The 20,521-nt window shown below is 40.5% G+C and overlaps 1 protein-coding gene across 1 annotated transcript in view; it reads left to right on the top strand.

The window, feature by feature from the left end:
• LOC138983568 (unconventional myosin-IXb-like) overlaps positions 1 to 20,521 on the top strand; it is a gene marked incomplete in the record, with an annotated part of 128,741 nt that overhangs the window by 80,236 nt on the left and 27,984 nt on the right. The window contains 3 exon segments of the mRNA XM_070356848.1: positions 4,863 to 4,911; positions 6,737 to 6,835; positions 14,015 to 14,237. Of these exon segments, the coding sequence (XP_070212949.1) occupies positions 4,863 to 4,911; positions 6,737 to 6,835; positions 14,015 to 14,237 (371 nt within the window).

Raw genomic sequence — 20,521 nt, 5'->3', positions numbered from 1 at the left:
GCAGGGGTAGATCACGCGGTTCTCTCTCACACTGGACAGTGGGATCAACAATCTTTTCAGCAAGCTTACTCTCCTGTCTCCCCTCCTTCGTGTCGTGACACGGTGGTGGGGGGGGGGGGGGGGGGACTCGGACTCCGCAGAGGAGGAGGAAGAGTGTGTAGCTTTGCCTGCTTCTTTCAGGCGCGCTATGCAAAAAGCAGCTGAGGTTGCGGCCAAATATTTCCCAGAAGGGGTGGTGGATTCGGGCCAGGGGGTCTTTCTTCCCCCATCCGCCTCTGATGACTTTAGGCCTACGCGGTCTGATTCTCAATCTTTTAGATTTGTTGAGTCTCCTGCGATCTCTTACCACATGGCTCAGCTTTTGGCTAGACCGGCACCTCAGGGTAGCGGAATCCCGCCTACCCCCTTCCCTCTCCTGCATGCACGTGGGCCTGCGCCGCCTGCGGCCGGCCCATGATTGGCCTCGGGTTCGCAGGCCACGTCTTTTTCGCCGTTAGTTCAGAAACGGCTGGATTGGAATGCCAGATCTCGTAACCTGATTCAAACATTCTCCCTTCCTAGGGCCACTTTTCCGATTACGCCGGAACTCATCTCGCTTCTTCCTAAGCCACCCACAGGGAAAGCGGGTCTCTCGCTCAGTGATAACTCTCTCTCCTCTCTGGAGGAGGTGGACAGGTATGGTCTAGAGTTAGCGTCTATTGCGGAAACTCTCCTCCGTGCACTCACACGAGCTATCACGGCTTCTCTCGAACCTTTCTAGTTCAGGGATGACGCCTCGGCTAGGGACGTCTCCACTCTGCTTTCAGCGCTGGCAATGGTCAATTCTGAGAGAATGAGCTCTTTTTCAAAGCTCTATGCTCTTGCTGTTTTTTCCCGGCGTGATCTTCTGCTTTCTCAGGCTGGGTTTTCTCAGCAGTCGACCGTAGATTCTCTGCGGTCGTCCCCGTTTGTTGAAGGCTCCCTCCTGGGGAGGGTGGTCCTTGATGCCCGGCAGAAGGAGCTGCAGGAGGCAAGAGACAGGCATTTGGCGGGGTTTTCGGCAAAGCCCCCCCCCAGAAGTCTCAGTTTTATCCTTCGTCCAAAAACAAGAAGCAGCACAGTTCCCAACGCCCGAAAGAACAGGCGAACAAGGCGGCACACTCTCGGGGGGCCCCTTATCCGAAAAAGCCGTCGTTCGGAAAGGGCAGGGGGGGGGCTCGTAAGCCCAACCCCCAATGATGCGCTCCCGGTCGCACCTCCCCCTCACCCCCCACACTTCTTGTGGCAGGGGGCCCCTCCAGGGCTCTATCTCATTGGCAGGCGTCGGTGAGGGTCTTGACCTCTGTCCTGGGCCAAATGGAATCAATGGCCACCCTTTGTGGTCGGCTGGGCGTTAAGCAAACAAACAAACAAACAAACAAACAATCAATGGCCACGTTGGTTCCTTTGGGGAGGATTTTCAAGAGACCCTGTCAGTCTTCTCAGGATTGGGACAAGATTGTCTCCCTCCAAGGTTGGTTCAGTCAGACGACGAGTCATTGGCTGGATTCAGATTGGATTGCTCAGGGGGTTCCCATCGCTCTTCCTTCCCCGGACTTAGATCTTTTCACGGACGCCTCTCTGTCCGGATGGGGAGCCCACATCGGAGATCATACAATCTCGGGGCTCTGGACTGGGTCACAACTCCTTTGGCACATCAATCGCCTGGAGTTGGAAGCGGTTGCTCTCAGTCTGCAGGCTTTTCGCCATCTACTTGTGGGCAGGCATGTCAGGTTGCATACAGACAATACTACAGTGGCAGCCTATGTCAACAAACAGGGGGGAGCACGTTCGCGCCCCCTGTCAGACAGAGCTTGCGAGATACTGATTTGGTGCCACTCGCACCAAATCAACATCTCAGCGAAATATCTCTCCGGCAAGCTCAATACCCTGGCCGACTCGCTCAGCAGGTCCTCTCAGGTGTTGCATACAGAGTGGACCATCACGCACAATGCTCTTCAGCGTTTGTGGGTGCAGGTGGACAAACCATTGATAGACCTCTTTGCCACGAGATTTTCCAAAAGGATGCCGATCTTTGTGTCCCCGTTTCCGGACACGCAGGCTTGGCAAGTCAACGCCCTGGAGATCTCGTGGACAGGCCTGAAGGCCTATGCGTTCCCCCCCTTTCCTCTGCTCGGCAGAGTGGTGCGGAAAGCCGAGATGGAGCGCCCTGCTCTTCTGCTGATAGCTCCCATGTGGCCAGCACAGCATTGGTTCCCCGATCTGTTAGGTCTGGCAAAAGGATCTCCTATTCCTCTAAATCTGGCTCGGGGAGATCTGGTTCAACCAAGGACAGGCATCCCGCACCACGCCCCGCAGGCCCTTTGCCTACACGGCTGGAGGTTGTGAGGTCAGCGTTACAGAAATCAGGGGCTTCTGATCTGACACTGGACTTGGTGCAGAAGGCACACAGGTCCTCTACTTCTTCAGTTTATGCGTCGCATTGGTCGGCCTGGTCAAAGTGATGTATGGATCACGGTGTCAACGCGGTAGCGCCTCGCTCTATACAGGTGGCTAATCACCTCTCTTCTTTGTCAGCTAGGGGCAGCTCGGCCTCTTCTCTGAGGGTCAGGCGTTCGGCTATTTCAGCTACCCTGAAACAGATTGGCCGCTCCATTAGCGTTCATGGTGTGATCGCGGGCTTCATCAGAGGGGCCTCTTTGAAGGAATCCAAGAGGCGGACCCCTGTTCCCGCTTGGGATTTATTTTTGGTCTTGGAGTTCTTGCGGTCCTCTGCGTTTGAGCCTTTACAGACTTCCAGTTTGCTTAACCTTACTCGTAAGGCTTTGTTCCTTTTGGTCCTGGCCACAGCCTGCAGGGGCAGTGAGATACATGCGCTTTCAGGGTTACCGGAGGACGTGTCGTTTGTGCGTAACGGTTCTGTTTCTCTGCATTTTTGGCCAGGTTTTCTGGCAAAGAACCAGAAGCCGGGTCAAGCTCCCCCGGTTATTCATGTTCTTCCTCTGGGGACTATTCTCGCTCCGGACGATCCTGATTTGTCTAATTGTCTGGTTCGAGCCTTGAACGCCTACTTGACTCGCACTAAGCCTGTTAGAGCTAAGAGCCAGAAGCTCCTCTTCATATCTCTTAACACGAGACGTGGTAAAGACATTTCCAAATTGACCCTTTCAAGATGGATAGCGACTCTCATAAGGCAGGCCTATGAGTGGTGGCTTGGTGAGAAGGGGTAGGGGGGGGGGAGGGGGGCGGTCAGTCCCCACTCTGGCTTCGGCACGGGTTCATGAATCCAGAGCCTGGGCGTCGTCCTTGGCGGTGTTGCGTTCAGGTCGTCTTGATGAAGTCATATAAACTGCTTATTGGAGGTCGGATGACGTGTTCATCAATTTTTACCTCCGTCTTTTGTCGCGGCAGGACAAGTTCTTTCTGGGACATAAGTAAGTTCCCTCCACCTTTAGGGGGAATCTGCATTTATGAGAATTGGGTAAAGAATATGTAATTTAATCGAAAATTTCAAAAGTAAGTTTTCATTTGATTAATATACTTACCCAATTCTCATACTTAATACCCTCCCATCCATCCCCGCTACTTAATTGTCTGGGGTTTTTTGAGAGCCTCGAATGATTCTGGTGTTTATCTAGATGTGCTGTGTATCTTATAAGAAGTTCTTAAAAGTTCGAAGTTATTTTAGCATATAGGTTTTTTATGGTCTTAACAGTTAAACATGTATTACGTTATCATTAAGATTCATGCTTTGTTAGCACTAAGCAGTTGTTTTAATCAGTCTGGTTTTCTCTTGTTTTCATCTTATGAACATTCTAAATGTTAGACTAACTTATTGTCTTGTACAGAATAACAACTGTGTGAATGGTGCTATACTGAATGAAAGAGTGTGACATGAAGTTCTTGTACATCATTGTAAAGAGTGTGAATGACGTTTTAGTTTAGATGTCAAGCGCTTAGAGCAAGCCTTTTTGACTCACATGCGAAGCAAAAGTGAGTCTATGTAATCGGTCAGTGTTAGTCTGTCCGGCCGGCCGTCCGGCCGGCCGTCACTTGAGAAAAAGTGACTATGTAATCGGTCAGTGTTAGTCTGTCCGGCCGGCCGTCCGTAGACACCACCTTAACGTTGGACTTTTCTCGGAAACTATCAAAGCGATCGGGCTCATATTTTGTTTAGTCGTGACCTCCAATGACCTCTACACTTTAACGATGGTTTCGTTGACCTTTGACCTTTTTCAAGGTCACAGGTCAGCGTCAAAGGAAAAATTAGACATTTTATATCTTTGACAAAGTTCATCGGATGTGATTGAAACTTTGTAGGATTATTCTTTACATCAAAGTATTTACATCTGTAGCCTTTTACGAACGTTATCAGAAAAACAAGGGAGATAACTAGCCTTTTCTGTTCGGCAACACACAACTTAACGTTGGGCTTTTCTCGGAAACTATAAAAGTGACCGGGCTCAAATTTTATGTGAACGTGACTCATTGTGTTGTGAATAGCAATTTCTTCCTGTCCATCTGATGCCTCATATAATATTCAGAACTGCGAAAGTGACTCGATCGAGCGTTTGCTCTTTTTGTTAACGAAAGTTTTTGATTTAGCGCTATATAAATGTTCTTATTATTATTATTATTATTATTCTTCAGGATGCTGCCGCCCACGTGGCGCGCAGGGTATTGTGGGTAACCAGGCTGGGTCAGGCCATAGCAACGGCTATGGCGTCTTTTTTAGCTTGGTTACCACCCTACAAGGGCAGGTAATTTGAGTAGTTTTTCGACATCTAGCATGTGAGATCAAAGTCAATGCATTTATGAGAATTGGGTAAGTATATCTCAAATGAAAATTTACTTTTCAAATTTTCGATTTACTCATGTTTCAGAGTACAAGAGCTGAGTAAAACATTCCAGTCCAATGCACCTAAAGATGAGGTGAGTTTCATTTGTCTGTGGTTTTTTTCTCATTTATTTTATCTGGCATGTTATCATAGAAACAAGATGAGCGGAACTCCATTTTTTCTTATTCCCCCAGTGAGTCACTGTGTTGATTTCCACTCTTTGTGTACGTTCACAGTATTGTACTCTGTGTTCAGAACGAGTGTTTGTGTTGTGGGTCTGCATCATGAACGTATAACTGACAGTAGTGTCTACAGTGATGTACGTTCTCAGTAGTGTTTACAACACTGTGTTTGTCTATGAGACAGTGACGAGCGTTTGTGTTGGTAGCGTGTCTTGCATCTGTGCTTATGTGTGTGTTTACAGTGTGCTGAAAACGGTCTGTGTTCACATAAGTCTGTGCTCACAGTCTTTTCTCTTTGTATATTTTTTACAGTGGTGTGTTTGTTAACATTGTCTTCTGTGTGTTTGCCCCCCCGATTTATTGTGCGTAAATCATTTAGTCAAACATAAGCATTTTTTCTGACAAAGTGAATTGTGTTCTCCTCCTTCCTTTCCCATTTTGTTTAAACCCATTTCCTTATCCTTTGTTTTGACTCTTTTCAAGTCGTTCTGTGTTTGTTCGTACGACTGTGGGTGCTTGTGGCAGCAAAGGTGTCTTCTTCATTTGTTCCTGCTTGGTAAGAAAGGAGAAAAAACAGTCTTTAAGTTGTCCCATGTTTCGGAACCCTCAGTAAGTTCTGTATTTCGATTTGTATTCAGTTACTCCATTTTCAAATGATGACATCAGATTCAGTGTATTTATTTGATTTCAGTCTTGTTTTGTTGATAATGTCTATTTTTTCATTTATAGTCACCATCGCTTTGCCTCTTGTAGCAACACTGCTGTATTCTGTGTATAGACTTCAGCCTTGGTTCTGGGAGGATCTAAAATGAAAAGCTTGAAAATAACTGGTTTTGGGTTAGACAGAGAAAATACAGACATCAATAAAACAAAAACAAACACACAAAAACAAAAAGAGAAAACAACCAAAGAAAAGCAAATTTGGGTTAAATTTGTATATATTCCGTAAAAGATATAATAAATAAGTACAGAGTGGAGGTAGACTTATGCACACAAGATTTTTCTCATGAACTGATATGAACTGAGAAGTGCATATATTGAGAACTCACACTGACTGATTTAATTTTATCAACTGAGAAATTTGGCAGTTGACATTTACTGCAGAAAGAAAAAAAATAGATCAATAAAAAAATCTCCCAGAAAGTGTGAATATTTCTGGAATACAGTCTGCATCATAGTGTCAGATTCTTTATATCTGATTAATTCATTTTCTGTTGTTTTCGGGCATTATTTTAATAGGTATATTCAGGAACAAAAACCAGTGTGAGAACAGAAATTATTTCATGCAAACAAAGAAGTGAACTAAATGTTCAAGTGATAACAAGTTCCTGCAGTGTGGAAATTACTTCAAATAGCATTAAATAACTGATAACAATTTTAGGCACTAAAATTATAAACCGTTCAGATTTCAGTCTCTGTACAAGCGTGAGACGTTTAATAACACTGAATACAGACACTGTTGTAAAATACACATTGAGAATATTATAAGTCAAGTTAAGGGAAAGAGTTTATTTCATCATTTACTCTGCATGCTTATAACTTCTTTTTTCTGAGCTTTTTTTCATTTACAAGGCCTAGCTTTGCCTGTCCGTACTCAAATTATTCTATGATCAAGCCAACCATAGTGGGATGTTCTTAGGGTTTTGAACAAAGGGCGGTGTGTATGGGAGACTTGTGTCATGTGTAGAAATAATGACAAGAAGTTTTGCCTCCCTACTCTCCCCACTGCTAATATAGATGGACGGTCGGACATATTTTGTTCGTCGGGGGTCACAAAGACTTCGACACAAACGGTCGCCTGCACCGCTTGCCACACAGGAGTCCTATTCAGATGTGGTGAGATTTCTGCTGCTTCAGGGGCACTTTACTTTAGCTGTTAACTCTGTCCTTTTGCACCTCTGGCTCTTTGTGGGCTTAGACGCTTTTGTGCAGTGTGCTGGTTACTGTGTTGGCCTTTGCTTTCTGTAGTTTCTTCCTCTGTGGAACGTTGGTCATCTGTAACTGTCAGCGTTTTGATTTATAGTGACAAAAACGGACTGATGGATTTCATCTGATGTTTTCCCTGTTTGTTTATGCGTCTTCAGCAAACTATCTGAACCAGAGATTAATTGTGACTGTTACTCTTCCTGCGGACCGGCTGTTGTTGAACATTTTAAATCTAAGTTCTGCGAGTTGACGTGAACTTTAATCAGTTTGAAACAAAGCAGAAAAGGTCAGTCAAGTTTGTAGTTTCAGAATGTAAAAGAAAATATAAACTGCTACCTTACTCCAGATGCTGCTTATTTGTTATGAGTTGACAGTTACAGACGATTCCTTACGCTGTTTCAGAGCTTCGTGTGTTTGACCGTTTGTCAGAAGTTTGCTCAGAAAGATGTTTTTTCTGTAGTAGTTAGTCATTGTTTCATTTGTTGCTTGCCTAAATGGTCTGTTACTTTTATGCATGCAGCGAGAAACTTTATTGGGAATCAAAAAAGGATGCAAGGTAAAAATAAAGGTCTGTGGATGTCCGCAGAATAGCTTTTTGCTTTAAGGGGTGGCGTGTGTCATGTAGATAGCATTAATTTTGCAGCACATCCATTTTCTTGCAGAGCGTCAGTACTTAGCTGTTGCAGAGTTTGTTGCAATATTTTGCATAATGTTTCTTGATGATTTCTAGATTGTTTAAGAATGTCTTTCTGAGCAAATTTCCTGACTGTATAAGCTCTTTTTTTGTGAATAGATATGTGCTGGTCTTCTTCCAAAGGGCTGTGCGGTTTCATTTACTTACAGAGGTGTACAAAAGATTAAAATGTGAATCATTATTCTTTTCTAATTCAATGTATCTGTTATTCCTTTATTTCTTTTGGTCTACTTGCTTTGGGAATATATAATAATCTGGTTAAAATTTGGAAATCATAATCTGAAAACTAAACTGATGAGACTGAATAGAAAACAACCATGTAAACAAACACATTTTTGCAAAAAAATGTTTTTGTGATGAATATTGGTACCCATATTATTAGTTTTCTCTGGGGGTGCTTAACAATGTTCAAAGGAGGCAAATGTCTTGCTTTTAGCAGCTTTTGCTTCAAATATGGAAGCAATTAAACACTCAAATCAGACACTAGCTGCAAGTGTGTCAAGCTAAAACTTCATCCACAGCTCTAACCCCCTCTTGCTCTCTTTCTTCAATCCAAGCCTGCTTAGATTTCTGACTTTTTTGTGCACATAATCATTGATTGTGTTAAGAGTTGTGATTTTAATTTACATCCATTTTTTTTATATTTACCACAAAACTTTCCTTCTCTCTCTCGTTATTTAATACACTTTGTCCAAACATTGGATTACATGATGTGTTAGAGTACAATTTCTAATCACTGTCGAATTTATGAATTAACTTAGCATCTCTTTCTGTGACACTGACTCTCTCTCTCGATTCATTAACTTAGCATATCTATCTGTGACACTGACTCTCTCTCTCGACAGACACACACTCTCTCTCTCTCTCTCTCTCTCTCTCTCTCTCTCTCTCTCTCTCTCTCTCTCTCTCTCTCTCTCTCTCTCTCTCTCTCTCTCTCTCTCTCTCTGCCTCTCTCTCTCTCTATCTATCTCTCCCCCCTCTCTCTCTCTAGACTCCCTCTGTCTCTGTCTCTCTCTCTCTCGCTCTCGCTCTCTCTCAATCTTTCAATCTCTCAATCTGATCTCTCTCTAACATTAAATTCATTTTGTGTTGTTTAGATCTTTATTGTATAATCACATAAACAAACAAGTCGCGTAAGGCGAAAATACAACATTTAGTCAAGTAGCTGTCGAACTCACAGAATGAAACTGAACGCAACGCAACGCAGCAAGACCGTATACTCGTAGCATCGTCAGTCCACCGCTCATGGCAAAGGCAGTGAAATTGACAAGAAGAGCGGGCTAGTAGTTGCGCTAAGAAGGATAGCACGCTTTTCTGTACCTCTCTTTGTTTTAACTTTCTGAGCGTGTTTTTAATCCAAACATATCATATCTATATGTTTTTGGAATCAGGAACCGACAAGGAATAAGATGAAAGTGTTTTTAAATTGATTTCGACAATTTAATTTTGATAATAATTTTTATATATTTAATTTTCAGAGCTTGTTTTTAATCCAAATATAACATATTTATATGTTTTTGGAATCAGAAAACGATGGAGAATAAGATGAACGTAAATTTGGATCGTTTTATAAATTTTTATTTTTTTTTACAATTTTCAGATTTTTAATGACCAAAGTCATTAATTAATTTTTAAGCCACCAAGCTGAAATGCAATACCGAAGTCCGGGCTTCGTCGAAGATTACTTGACCAAAATTTCAACCAATTTGGTTGAAAAATGAGGGCGTGACAGTGCCGCCTCAACTTTCACGAAAAGCCGGATATGACGTCATCAAAGACATTTATCAAAAAAATGAAAAAAAACGTCTGGGGATTTCATACCCAGGAACTCTCATGTCAAATTTCATAAAGATCGGTCCAGTAGTTTAGTCTGAATCGCTCTACACACACACACAGACAGACACACATACACACACACACCACGACCCTCGTCTCGATTCCCCCCTCTACGTTAAAACATTTAGTCAAAACTTGACTAAATGTAAAAATACAACTTTACCTTGTGTTCATGTGTGTTGTTCTGATATCATGTATGCTTCTCAAATGTTGTGTATAAATCATGTCAAATTTGCAAAAATTGCAAAACAGTGATCTCATTAACAATATGCTGATTTTCTGTAGTTGTTGGAATTCTTATGTAAGATTTCTGAGAATGTATCTATATATTGCACTGTTTATGCTAAAATAACAAGATAATGCTTAAGTATTTAGCAAGACTGGGTCTTTTAACTTTTCCATTATCATGTAGAAGAGAACACTTATATTCATGGTTACTGAATGTAAGAGGCAGATGGGAAAAGGGGGAAGAATGTTGATCTTTACCAAATATTTTGTAAAGCAACAGAAAAAGACAGAAAAAAGGGGGACCAAATAGCTCTTTCCCCAAAAATCAGTTGTTGAATCCACATAATTTGTGGACAGTTTCATGAAATCGGTAGATGTAAGAAAATGATACAACTATTAAATAAAAACGTGCATTTCTCAAATTCAACAGCCATTTCCTGATTTTACTCAATCAGCAAATAACAGTCCACCTTTTTCAAATAAGCAATTTTGTGAATTCAGCATTATATCAAAAAGTACATTTGGTAATTGCTATACCTGGAAAGGCCCAAACACGCTTCTTGTAGGTGTGATTTAAATTTGCTCTGCTGTTCATTAGACGATTTTCGGAAATAACTCAGTCGTGTTTTTATGGGTTGTGAAAGAGTGAATACCCTTGCTGTTGACCGGCACGGTTGGCCTAGTGGTAAGGCGTCCGCCCCGTGATCGGGAGGTCGTGGGTTCGAACCCCGGCCGGGTCATACCTAAGACTTTAAAATTGGCAATCTAGTGGCTGCTCCGCCTGGCGTCTGGCATTATGGGGTTAGTGCTAGGACTGGTTGGTCCGGTGTCAGAATAATGTGACTGGGTGAGACATGAAGCCTGTGCTGCGACTTCTGTCTTGTGTGTGGCGCACGTTAAATGTCAAAGCAGCACCGCCCTGATATGGCTCTTCGTGGTCGGCTGGGCGTTAAGCAAACAAACAAACAAACAAACAAACCCTTGCTGTTTTTCGGACAAATAGATTCACACGTGCTCCTGTCTATGTGTTTCAGACACACCCCTCGCTTGTGATTGGCCCTTCCAATGTTTGTCATAGTAAAAGGCATTCACTCTTTCACAATTCAAACAAACCCATCAGTTATTTTTGGAATTCGTCTATTGTGAGTTGAGGGATCGATACTTGCATCTCTGCTGTCACAAGTCTCTCTTCAAGGCATGCTAGTATTCATCCAACAATTGCTGCCTTCATCCAGCTTCAGTTTCACCATTTGAGAAGTTGATACATTTTTTTTTAATGTGAATACATTACGGATATGTTTTTGACTTATGGATCAGTTAGATGCATTTTAAAGCTCAGTTTTTTTTATATTTTCTCATTGTAGATAAGCTTTTTGGATAAAAGGCTTGCTTTTGCCTTGAATGAATGAATGAGAATTGTAGATCGCTAGATCGTGTTTTTGTTTCTCACTTTTCTCGCAGTTTTTGTATTGGGCCAAAAAAAAAAAAAGGTCTGTTTACGGTAACATAGGCCCAAAAAATAGGGTCGGTAGGTCGGGTGTTTTTTTTTTTTTTTTTTTTTTTCCCAAAAAACATATTTTTACGTTATTTTTTTTAAAATTTTTTTTCACAAATGCCAAAAAAAAGTAGGGTCGCGCGAAAAAAATAGGGTCGGTCGGGTTACCGTAAACAGACTTTTTTTTTTTTTTTTGTATTAAGACCAGTTGTTTGGCATATAAGATTTTGGTTTACGCTGATCATGTGCATTGAAACCATCTGCTTTGCATAAATTTCAGATAATTGTTGATGACATAGATCTTGAGCTGGTAATGACTGTTTGCATTTGCCGCTTATTCATTGTGTTGCTTTTGTCAACGGTTTTCCTGAGTGAAAAAAACACTACACATTTTGTTTAACCTATTTGCTGAACATTTGGTTTTGTGAGTCGACATTGACACACTAAAATTCACACTTTTCACGTTTCCAAGGTTTGAAGTTTTAAATAAATGAATTTTGGAAGGATGTGCAACCAAAAAGTTTTTAAAAGAATGTATGTGTATCTTTCTCTGGTTTCTTTACATTTTTCTTTTCTTTCCCTCATGAGAAAAGTTGACAACAGATTTAAATACAACTGTCAAGCTGCTTGCAGAAAGGTCTTTGAGCTTAATGCTAACTGGTGATTTTGTGTGTGATTGCTTTGCTTGCGTCTTGGCGATTTAAATAATTGAGCAATTAGATCTCATTGTATGGTTGCACTCAGTCTCTTCATGCTTTCTTAGCAGCGTGTAAAATCACCTCTGTGTTGAGATCTAGAAGTCATCTCAGGTGATCTAGAAACCCAACACACTCAGTTAGAAAGAACAGTCTGCAATATTTGTTCATGCTTTTTTAGCAGTGTGTGAAATCACCTTTGTGTTGAGATCTAGAAGTCATCTCAGGTGATCTAGAAACCCAACAGACTCAATTAGAAGGAACACTCTGCAATATTTGTTCATGCTTTCTTAGCAGTGTGTGAAATCACCTCTGTGTTGAGACCGAGAAGTCATCTGAGGTGATATAGATAGCCAACAAACTCAATTAGAAGGAACATTCTGCAATATTTGTTGTTCTGTGTGGATATAATAGTTGTTGGTATATAAATCTGAAAACAGTGATGTGTTTAGAATTGTGTGCCTTCAAATGAAGGCACAGCCGCAAACCGTTGATTTAAAATTTGTTGTGAGTATGAACGTAACATTTGTGTTCCAGACTAACATTTACAATGACATTTTTACCTTTTTTGTGGAGGGCACTTTATGTATATTTATGACATTTGTGGAGAAAACAGTGTCTGTTTGCTGTGCTTCTCTTTCAAAGGGTTATGAGGATGTTAGAAAGTTCTGGATCTGTAAATCTGGGTTAACTGAATAAAGAAATAAGATGATGCGCACAACCTTTCAATGTGTTGATTTAATCAATAGAGGTTGTATAATAGCAGAAGATATTTTGGGGGAGGTGCTCTCTTTCATTTCAAGGAACTGTTCAACTTCAATTCTAAGTAGGTATCACAGTTTTGAAAATAAACACGCCAAGACATACTGAACACATGAAAATTATTTCAAAAACCTATTGAAAGTTGAGGTTTTGCAAAATGTAAAACATACATATTTACTAAGTTTCTGCTCTCTTGAAAGTATTCACACTTTGTCCTGATTATTTTAAGATCATTTAAGTCACTCTGTTCTTTTATTCCTGAAAGCTATTTTTGCAGGTAATTTAAAGAACAGCTAAGTTGAGTGGGGTTTTTTTGGCCAATAATAACAAAACAATAATTGAGGAAATATCTTGTGACATAGTGTGCATTTGGAATTGGCATTTTTACTTGAATCTCTTCCAAACATGTTGGATTTAAATCCTTTAATTTGCAAGTAGACAGGCAATATATATAGGACAGTTCCTTCTTGAAAGGATTTCTGATAACTAAAACTGGCACAAGTTTCAACTCTTTAATAACTAAGTGAATATTATAAATTATATGTATAGCAGGTGTTTTTTTTCTCTCTACCTTTAGCACAATTCTGTCTGTCTATAGAGCCATTATGGCTGCAAATTGACATGATATTCATAGTGAAATTCTCATGGTGAATTGGTGATTTGACAGCTAGCGAGTTTAAATAAATCTCTATGACACAACTCTTCGGACATTTTGATGGTCAATGATAATTTCATGGTTAAGGACTCGTATTGGTAAATTGATTGCAAGCATGTTAGTATCGATGTCTATGTATAGATGTCTATGAGTATAGCACACCTGTGAGGCTAGTTCAGATGGGTGGTGAATTTCTCTGAAAGATCTATCAGAAAATTCACAGCCTGTGCAGACTTGAATGAGACATACTACAACTCCTAGGATATCCAGAGAGCTGTGAAATGTTGATTGTGAAAGAGGGATCAAGGAATTGACAAGTCACAACTATATAAACGAGTTCCTATAAATGCCAATGAGATAACTCCTCAGACATTCCAATCATAGGCATGACCTTTTTGTGACAAAATGTCCAAAGAGTTGTGTCATAGAGATTTATTTAAACTCGCTAGCTGTCAAATCACCAATTCACCATGAGAATTTCACTGCCCATCTAAACGTTTCAAGATTTGTATCATAACACATAGACATTATTACAAACACAGTCTGACTGTCAATTCTCTGACCCCTCTTCACCACAAAAAGTTCACGCTTGTTTTAAATATCTCAGGAGTTAATGTATCATACTCACAGACATTGATACAAACAGTCACTGACTGTCAATTCACTGGCCCGTCTTTCCCCACAAGAATATAAGAGAATTTCACGCCTGTCTCAAATGTCTCAGGAGTTGTCTCCGCACAAAGACGACCACCCGCGAGATGACGTCTCCCCTCGCACCTCCGGCCTTCCCCTGTCGCCTGAGCATCTGCAGAAAATCGAAGAGGTCATCGCTAAAGGCAGGCCACCGTCAAGCGAAGAGAAGGACAAGATAGCCTTGCCTACTGACCCCGCCGCCCACCTGAGCCCTCTGCACAGAGCCAAGCATCACATCCACAGATTAATGGGAGGTGAGTGAGTCAGGGTTTTGTGGGAACAGTATTCTAAGAAATTGGAAGGATGGAAAGAATTAGGGTTTCCAGTTTCAGGAGGGTGGGGGGGGGGGGGGTATGTGTGTGTTCCTGTGTGTGTGTCTGTACAATGAACATGATTTATAGGTGTGTTTTGTGTGTGTCCATTATTTGTTTTTACGTGTCTGTGTATGTGTATTTCTCTGTGCTGCTCTGCATTTTTGTGATGAGCAGGATGGGTGGATGTGCGTGTTTTGGGTTCTTCCTTTCTTATCTTTTATTGTTTTTGTTGCTGTTTAGAACTCAAGAGATTTAACATTGCTTAAAGTGTTAGTAGTGTAGTACTACATGTACCATAGAGGAAGACCCCCATGTAGAATGTGTATGTAAATAATGTTTTGGGTAGTTTGTGTTGTAGTGTTGTGTTTTATATATTCTAAAATGACTTAGTAGAAAGTAGTATTATGTTACCCTTGTGTAGATCACAGTGCTTTTGGTGGTGCTTTAAATGGGGAAGCATTTCATCTTCCCATATATTTAGGAGTTTAGATTTTAACCTGGGTAGTGCCTTCATACTAACACCTCTTGCCTAACAAAAGGTTTGTGTTTTTCAAAAGGGTAACTTTACAAAGCTACCCTGTTCTTTTCATATTTTTGTACAGTTCTAATGAAGTGGCTTTCGTTTCTTCATCTCAAAAAGGAAATGTGTATTGCTTCAGCCTAGTTTGTTAATAATTCATTGACATTGACAATAACATGGCATACTATGATATTCGACTAACGGTACACATGTTATCGTAGTCCGGTACGCGTCGCGTTTTTCTTTCTTTCGTTTTTACACTTTTTGTGTGTGTCGAAAACCCTGTAAACTATAAGACATTGAAGAAAAAAAAAGAATTAATTGAAAAATTATACTATTAGGACCACTGGCAACTTAAGCCTGATGTCAATTACTTTCATTAGCTGCAAGCCGAGAATACGCGGTAAACTTTTGAATGCACAAAGAGGTAAATTTACTCAGAAATAAAAAATGGGGGATATTCTTCTGTAAGATGTAAGCCCAAGATCGAGGTTAGACTATGAAATGCACAAAGAGATTGAAAATAGATGTGATACTTTCCTCAGCTGCAAGCCTTAGGTTACAAGATTAGACTTTGCAGGAAACTAAAAATGGATGCTTATAATATTGCTTCTGTTAGCTGCGAGCCCAAGATTAAAGGTACTGAACTTGTCAAATCCAGGTGCACGGAGCCCCTGGGGCTTTTAGTCATACCTCAGGCAGCTATCCGTTAGAAGAACTACCAAGTTTCATTGACTTGCACCCAAAGAGTCAAGAACTGCAATTTTTTTACGAATTAATTTCGTACTCGGACCCGGCTGGTCTTGACCTATTTTTGGATCTAAATTTAGATCAGGTGATCACCACATCATGCACAAAAAGACACGTCACTAGCAAACTATGTCAGACGTCATCATGAGTTTGTGTAAAACAAAATGGAGGCCGGAATCACTAAGTTGAATCGAACTCCGACCAAACACCACGTAATAACTAGGTAATTTATGCACTCGCGTGAACAAGAAACTGTCGAGCTTCACAGATGTCGTTGGGTAGTTTTGGGTTTGTTTTACTACCATAGGAGGATTTTTGAACTGTAAATGCACTCAGCTGCAACAAAAACGCAAAACGAAGGCTGTGAGCTGCACTGTGCCTTTAAGGTTAGACTATGAAATGCACAAAATGATTGAAAATAGATGTGATAGTGCTACTTTCCTCAGCAAGCCTTAGTTTACAAGATTAGACTTTACAGGAAACTAAAAATGAATAATATATTGCTTCTGTTAGCTGCGAGCCCAAGATTAAGGGCAAGGAGAATCAGAGATGCAGGTGGGCAGCAGACACTTTTCTCCTTTCCGAACACTGCATTATGCGGTGATGGTGTCTATCTTGCCGATTTTTTTCTTTTGAGCAAAATTGACTTGGATGCATGGAAAAGTCATGGGAATGGGCATTTTGATTTTGGTTTGATTCAGTCCAATTTTCAGAATGGTTCAAATATGTACATATAGCATGAGAAGACTAGTTGATCTACAGTGTGTAATCATGCAAAGAATTTTTACAGCACTGCAGAGTTTAGGTGAAGGGTAATTTTTGTTCATTGTTTAATGTCAGCTGAAGGCATTGCTTTTTTCATGTTGTTGTTTAAAAAAAAAAGATTCTATTTAATTTAATTTTTTTTCTTATTATTTTGCACTCTTCTTTTCAGACCAGCTAGCACACAGTTATTACTTTTGGGGCAGTATTCATTCATGGCTGCCAATTATTTTATTTAGCAAGCTTTGTGGCATTCAAAGATATGTGATTACAGTACCTTCATTTCCGCTAGGCGAAAATTCTGTCAACCAGTGCTTTTGTTTTGTGTGCTTGTCCTTCTTTTTTCCCCTTTTTAAAGGTTAAGATATGATCACAAAATGCCTCATTAACTCTGCTATGGTTGTGGTGGTGGACTTTAAAGAGGCGCGAGGTTGCGGTCCTTCCAACCATTTACTCAGACACACCAGAAGTTCATTCAAATTTTTCCGAGATCGAAGTGAGTAGCCACCATTTGCAGTGCTGCTTTTCTTCTCTGGCGCACTGAGCCTCAAGTTTGTAGTGATATACTTGCATCCACTGGACTGACTTCAGCTGTGCTGAAAAGGAAAACGCTTTGGAAATAAATGTGCTACAGTGGAACCTCCTTTTAAGAACTCCAACAATCTGAGAAAATCAGGCCTAAAAGGGGAGGGAATCTTTAAATGGAGGTGAATTGACAGGTTTTAGGCATAAAATCTGGAGAAAACAGACAGGAATCTTTAAATGGAGATGAATTTACAGAGGTTTTAGGCATAAAATCTGGAGAAAACAGACAGGAATCTTTAAATGGAGGTGAATTTACAGAGGTTTTAGGCATAAAATCTGGAGAAAACAGACAGGAATCTTTAAATGGAGGTGAATTTACAGAGGTTTTAGGCATAAAATCTGGAGAAAACAGACAGGAATCTTTATATGGAGGTGAATTTACAGAGGTTTTAGGCATAAAATCTGGAGAAAACAGACAGGAATCTTTAAATGGAGGTGAATTTACAGAGGTTTTAGGCATCAAATCTGGAGAAAACAGACAGGAATCTTAAGGGTCTGAAAAGGGGGAGGTGTTAAAACAGGAGTCTTAAAAGAGGGTCCCACTGTATCTCTGCTTCATATATCTCAAGAGACATTAAAGCAGTCAGTTCAAAGCTCTTTGAGATGGATTGACCCTGATGGCCTCTTTTTCTGCATATTTGAATGCTAAAATTGTATGTGGAGTCAGGTGTGGTTTTTTTGTACAGAATGTTTCATCTGCATTCCTTCAGGCTATTTCTTCTTTCACATATAGCTTCTCTGCAAGACCTTTATATTTCTTCTGATTAAAAAAAAATACATTAGGGTGTAGACTCCCTATTTTAACCTGGTTTAAAGTGGTCAATCACTAACTTATTGCGTGGTAGAAATTGTTGCTTAAAGGGGTGATACATTATCCATTGTCTTTTAAGATTGTTATGGTGTTTCATTTTTTTTAAACTTTTCAATGGGGATACAGATATAACATTTAAGCTAACCAACTTCTGTTTTCATATAGTAAGTGAAATAAGCAGATACTAGCGTTCGACTTCATGCAGACATCGCTGACCTTTGCTTCAAAAATATGTTTTGGGTTGTAGCTCACTCGCTGCAGTTTGTGCACAGTTATTGTTTTTAATAACAGTTTCAGTTTTTAGTTTCTTATACATGACATTTGATAATACAATAGAATTATTTTAAAAAGCAGCTCTTTAGTTAGTTTGGAGATATGGAGCAAGATTTAAGATGAACAATATAGTCCTTTTAGGCTTACAGATATGAAGGTTTCCCTTTTGAATGGTCTTGCTTGAGAATGTGCTCTTCCACCAAGCGTAATTTAACTCTGTGAATGTGGTATGCAAATTCAGGGCTCCATTTGCCGGACATGCACATTCACTATCGTTCTTCGGCAGCACACGATGCTCGTGAGTCTTGGCTGAATCAGTAGCATGAAGCACAATATTTCTCCCCTCTTGTTATTCACAGCTGGAGGGGTCAAACTATTCCACTTCCACCCAAAATGAATGACCCAGCAACGGATGATACTATACCCCCCGCGGGTTAGGGGGAAGAATTTACCCGATGCTCCCCAGCATGTTGTAAGAGGCAACTAACGGATTCTGTTTCTCCTTTTACCCTTGTTAAGTGTTTCTTTTATAGAATATAGTCAATTTTTGTAAAGATTTTAGTCAAGCAGTATGTAAGAAATGTTAAGTCCTTTGTACTGGAAACTTGCATTCTCCCAGTAAGGTAATATATTGTACTACGTTGCAAGCCCCTGGAGCAAATGTTTGATTAGTGCTTTTGTGAACAAGAAACAATTGACAAGTGGCTCTATCCCATCTCCCCCCTTTCCCCGTCGCGATATAACCTTCGTGGTTGAAAACGACGTTAAACACCAAATAAAGAAAGGATGATACTATGCAATGTGAATCCCATACAAAATGGGCACCTTATTTTAGCTGTCGTTAGTTAATTGGCACAATTTTTGTTGACGTCAAAGGGACAGGATTTGTTTGTGGTACTTACGTGCATCACCAACTTATTTTTCCTAGATTTTAGTAATCCAGTCTTTTATAGATTTTGAAAAGATTAAGTGATCACCAAAACTGCACAGAATGACTTTTGTATTAATGAAGATTCTGTAGCTATAACTTTTATTGTAGTGATTTTGGAAATGTTCAGCAACCGCAAAAACAAATGTCACTCATTACTGTATATTTAATGTTACCGTGTCTCTCCCTTTATATCTCACCAATTGCAGGGTCACCGTCTGCGTGTGGAAGTGGTTTGAATTTGACCGTATCAGCCTTATTACTAACCAATCTCCCTCAATTCTCCACAGTGTTGATGTTTGAAGGTAGTGTTTCCTTCCTTGTGACTTGGGGTTTTGCTCTTGACCTGATCATTCTTGGACTACTTGGCTGATGCTCGGAATGGCACTTTTTGTGTATCTCTTTGTTATGCCTGCCTAACTTCTATTGTTTACAGTGTAATCTTTGCACGTTTGAAATTGCAGAACCTGCTTGTTATAGTGAATGTGTATTAAAGTGCAAGACTTTTTTTCTGTGTGAATGCTAATCTAATATACTGTATTGTTTTTATCTGTGAGTATCTTTCTGTCTGTCTGTCTGTATCTCTCTCTGTGTGTATATATATATATATATATATATATATATCTCTTTCTCTCTCTCTCTCTTTCCTCCTCCCCCCCATGTTTCTCTCTGTCTCTGAGTGTGGCATTATTGTTCTTCCTGCTCATGTGTTTGTTTGTTCTTGTTCTTAACATAGAAGGTTAACCAACATGCATTAACTAAGGGACAATTTCCTATTAGAGGAATGTCTGATTGTAAGCCATCAATGTTTTTCCATAATATTTATTAATACGAAATTCTGTTTTCTGTTAAGTCAGCCCGCCCCCCCCCCCCCCCCCCCCCTCTATCTATTCCCTTTTCTTCTCTCCTTGCCTCCTCTTCTCTCTCTGTCTGCCTGTTAGTTAGAAAAGTTTTTGAAATCTGTAAGAATTCTTGTGTTTGTTTTTGTCCAGTGTGTTTAGATCCCGGACATTTTTGAGTCACTTGAGAAAAAGTGACTCTATGTAATCGGTCAGTGTTAGTCTGTCCGGCCGGCCGGCCGGCCGGCCGTCCGTCCGGCCGGCCGTCCGTAGACACCACCTTAACGTTGGACTTTTCTCGGAAACTATCAAAGCGATCGGGCTCATATTTTGTTTAGTCGTGACCTCCAATGACCTCTACACTTTAACGATGGTTTCGTTGACCTTTGACCTTTTTCAAGGTCACAGGTCAGCGTCAAAGGAAAAATTAGACATTTTATATCTTTGACAAAGTTCATCGGATGTGATTGAAACTTTGTAGGATTATTCTTTACATCAAAGTATTTACATCTGTAGCCTTTTACGAACGTTATCAGAAAAACAAGGGAGATAACTAGCCTTTTCTGTTCGGCAACACACAACTTAACGTTGGGCTTTTCTCGGAAACTATAAAAGTGACCGGGCTCAAATTTTATGTGAACGTGACTCCCAGTGACCTCTACACTTTGACGTCTGCTTTGGTGACCTTTGACCTTTTTCAAGGTCACAGGTATGTCTTGAAGGAAAAAAATTGAAATATCATATCTCTGAAACTAT

This window comes from Littorina saxatilis, linkage group LG1 (genome assembly GCF_037325665.1).
Source record: "Littorina saxatilis isolate snail1 linkage group LG1, US_GU_Lsax_2.0, whole genome shotgun sequence".
Taxonomy (NCBI): domain Eukaryota; kingdom Metazoa; phylum Mollusca; class Gastropoda; order Littorinimorpha; family Littorinidae; genus Littorina; species Littorina saxatilis.
The sequence above is the reverse complement of the archived record's forward strand: the minus strand, read 5'-3'. Positions and strand labels throughout refer to the sequence as shown.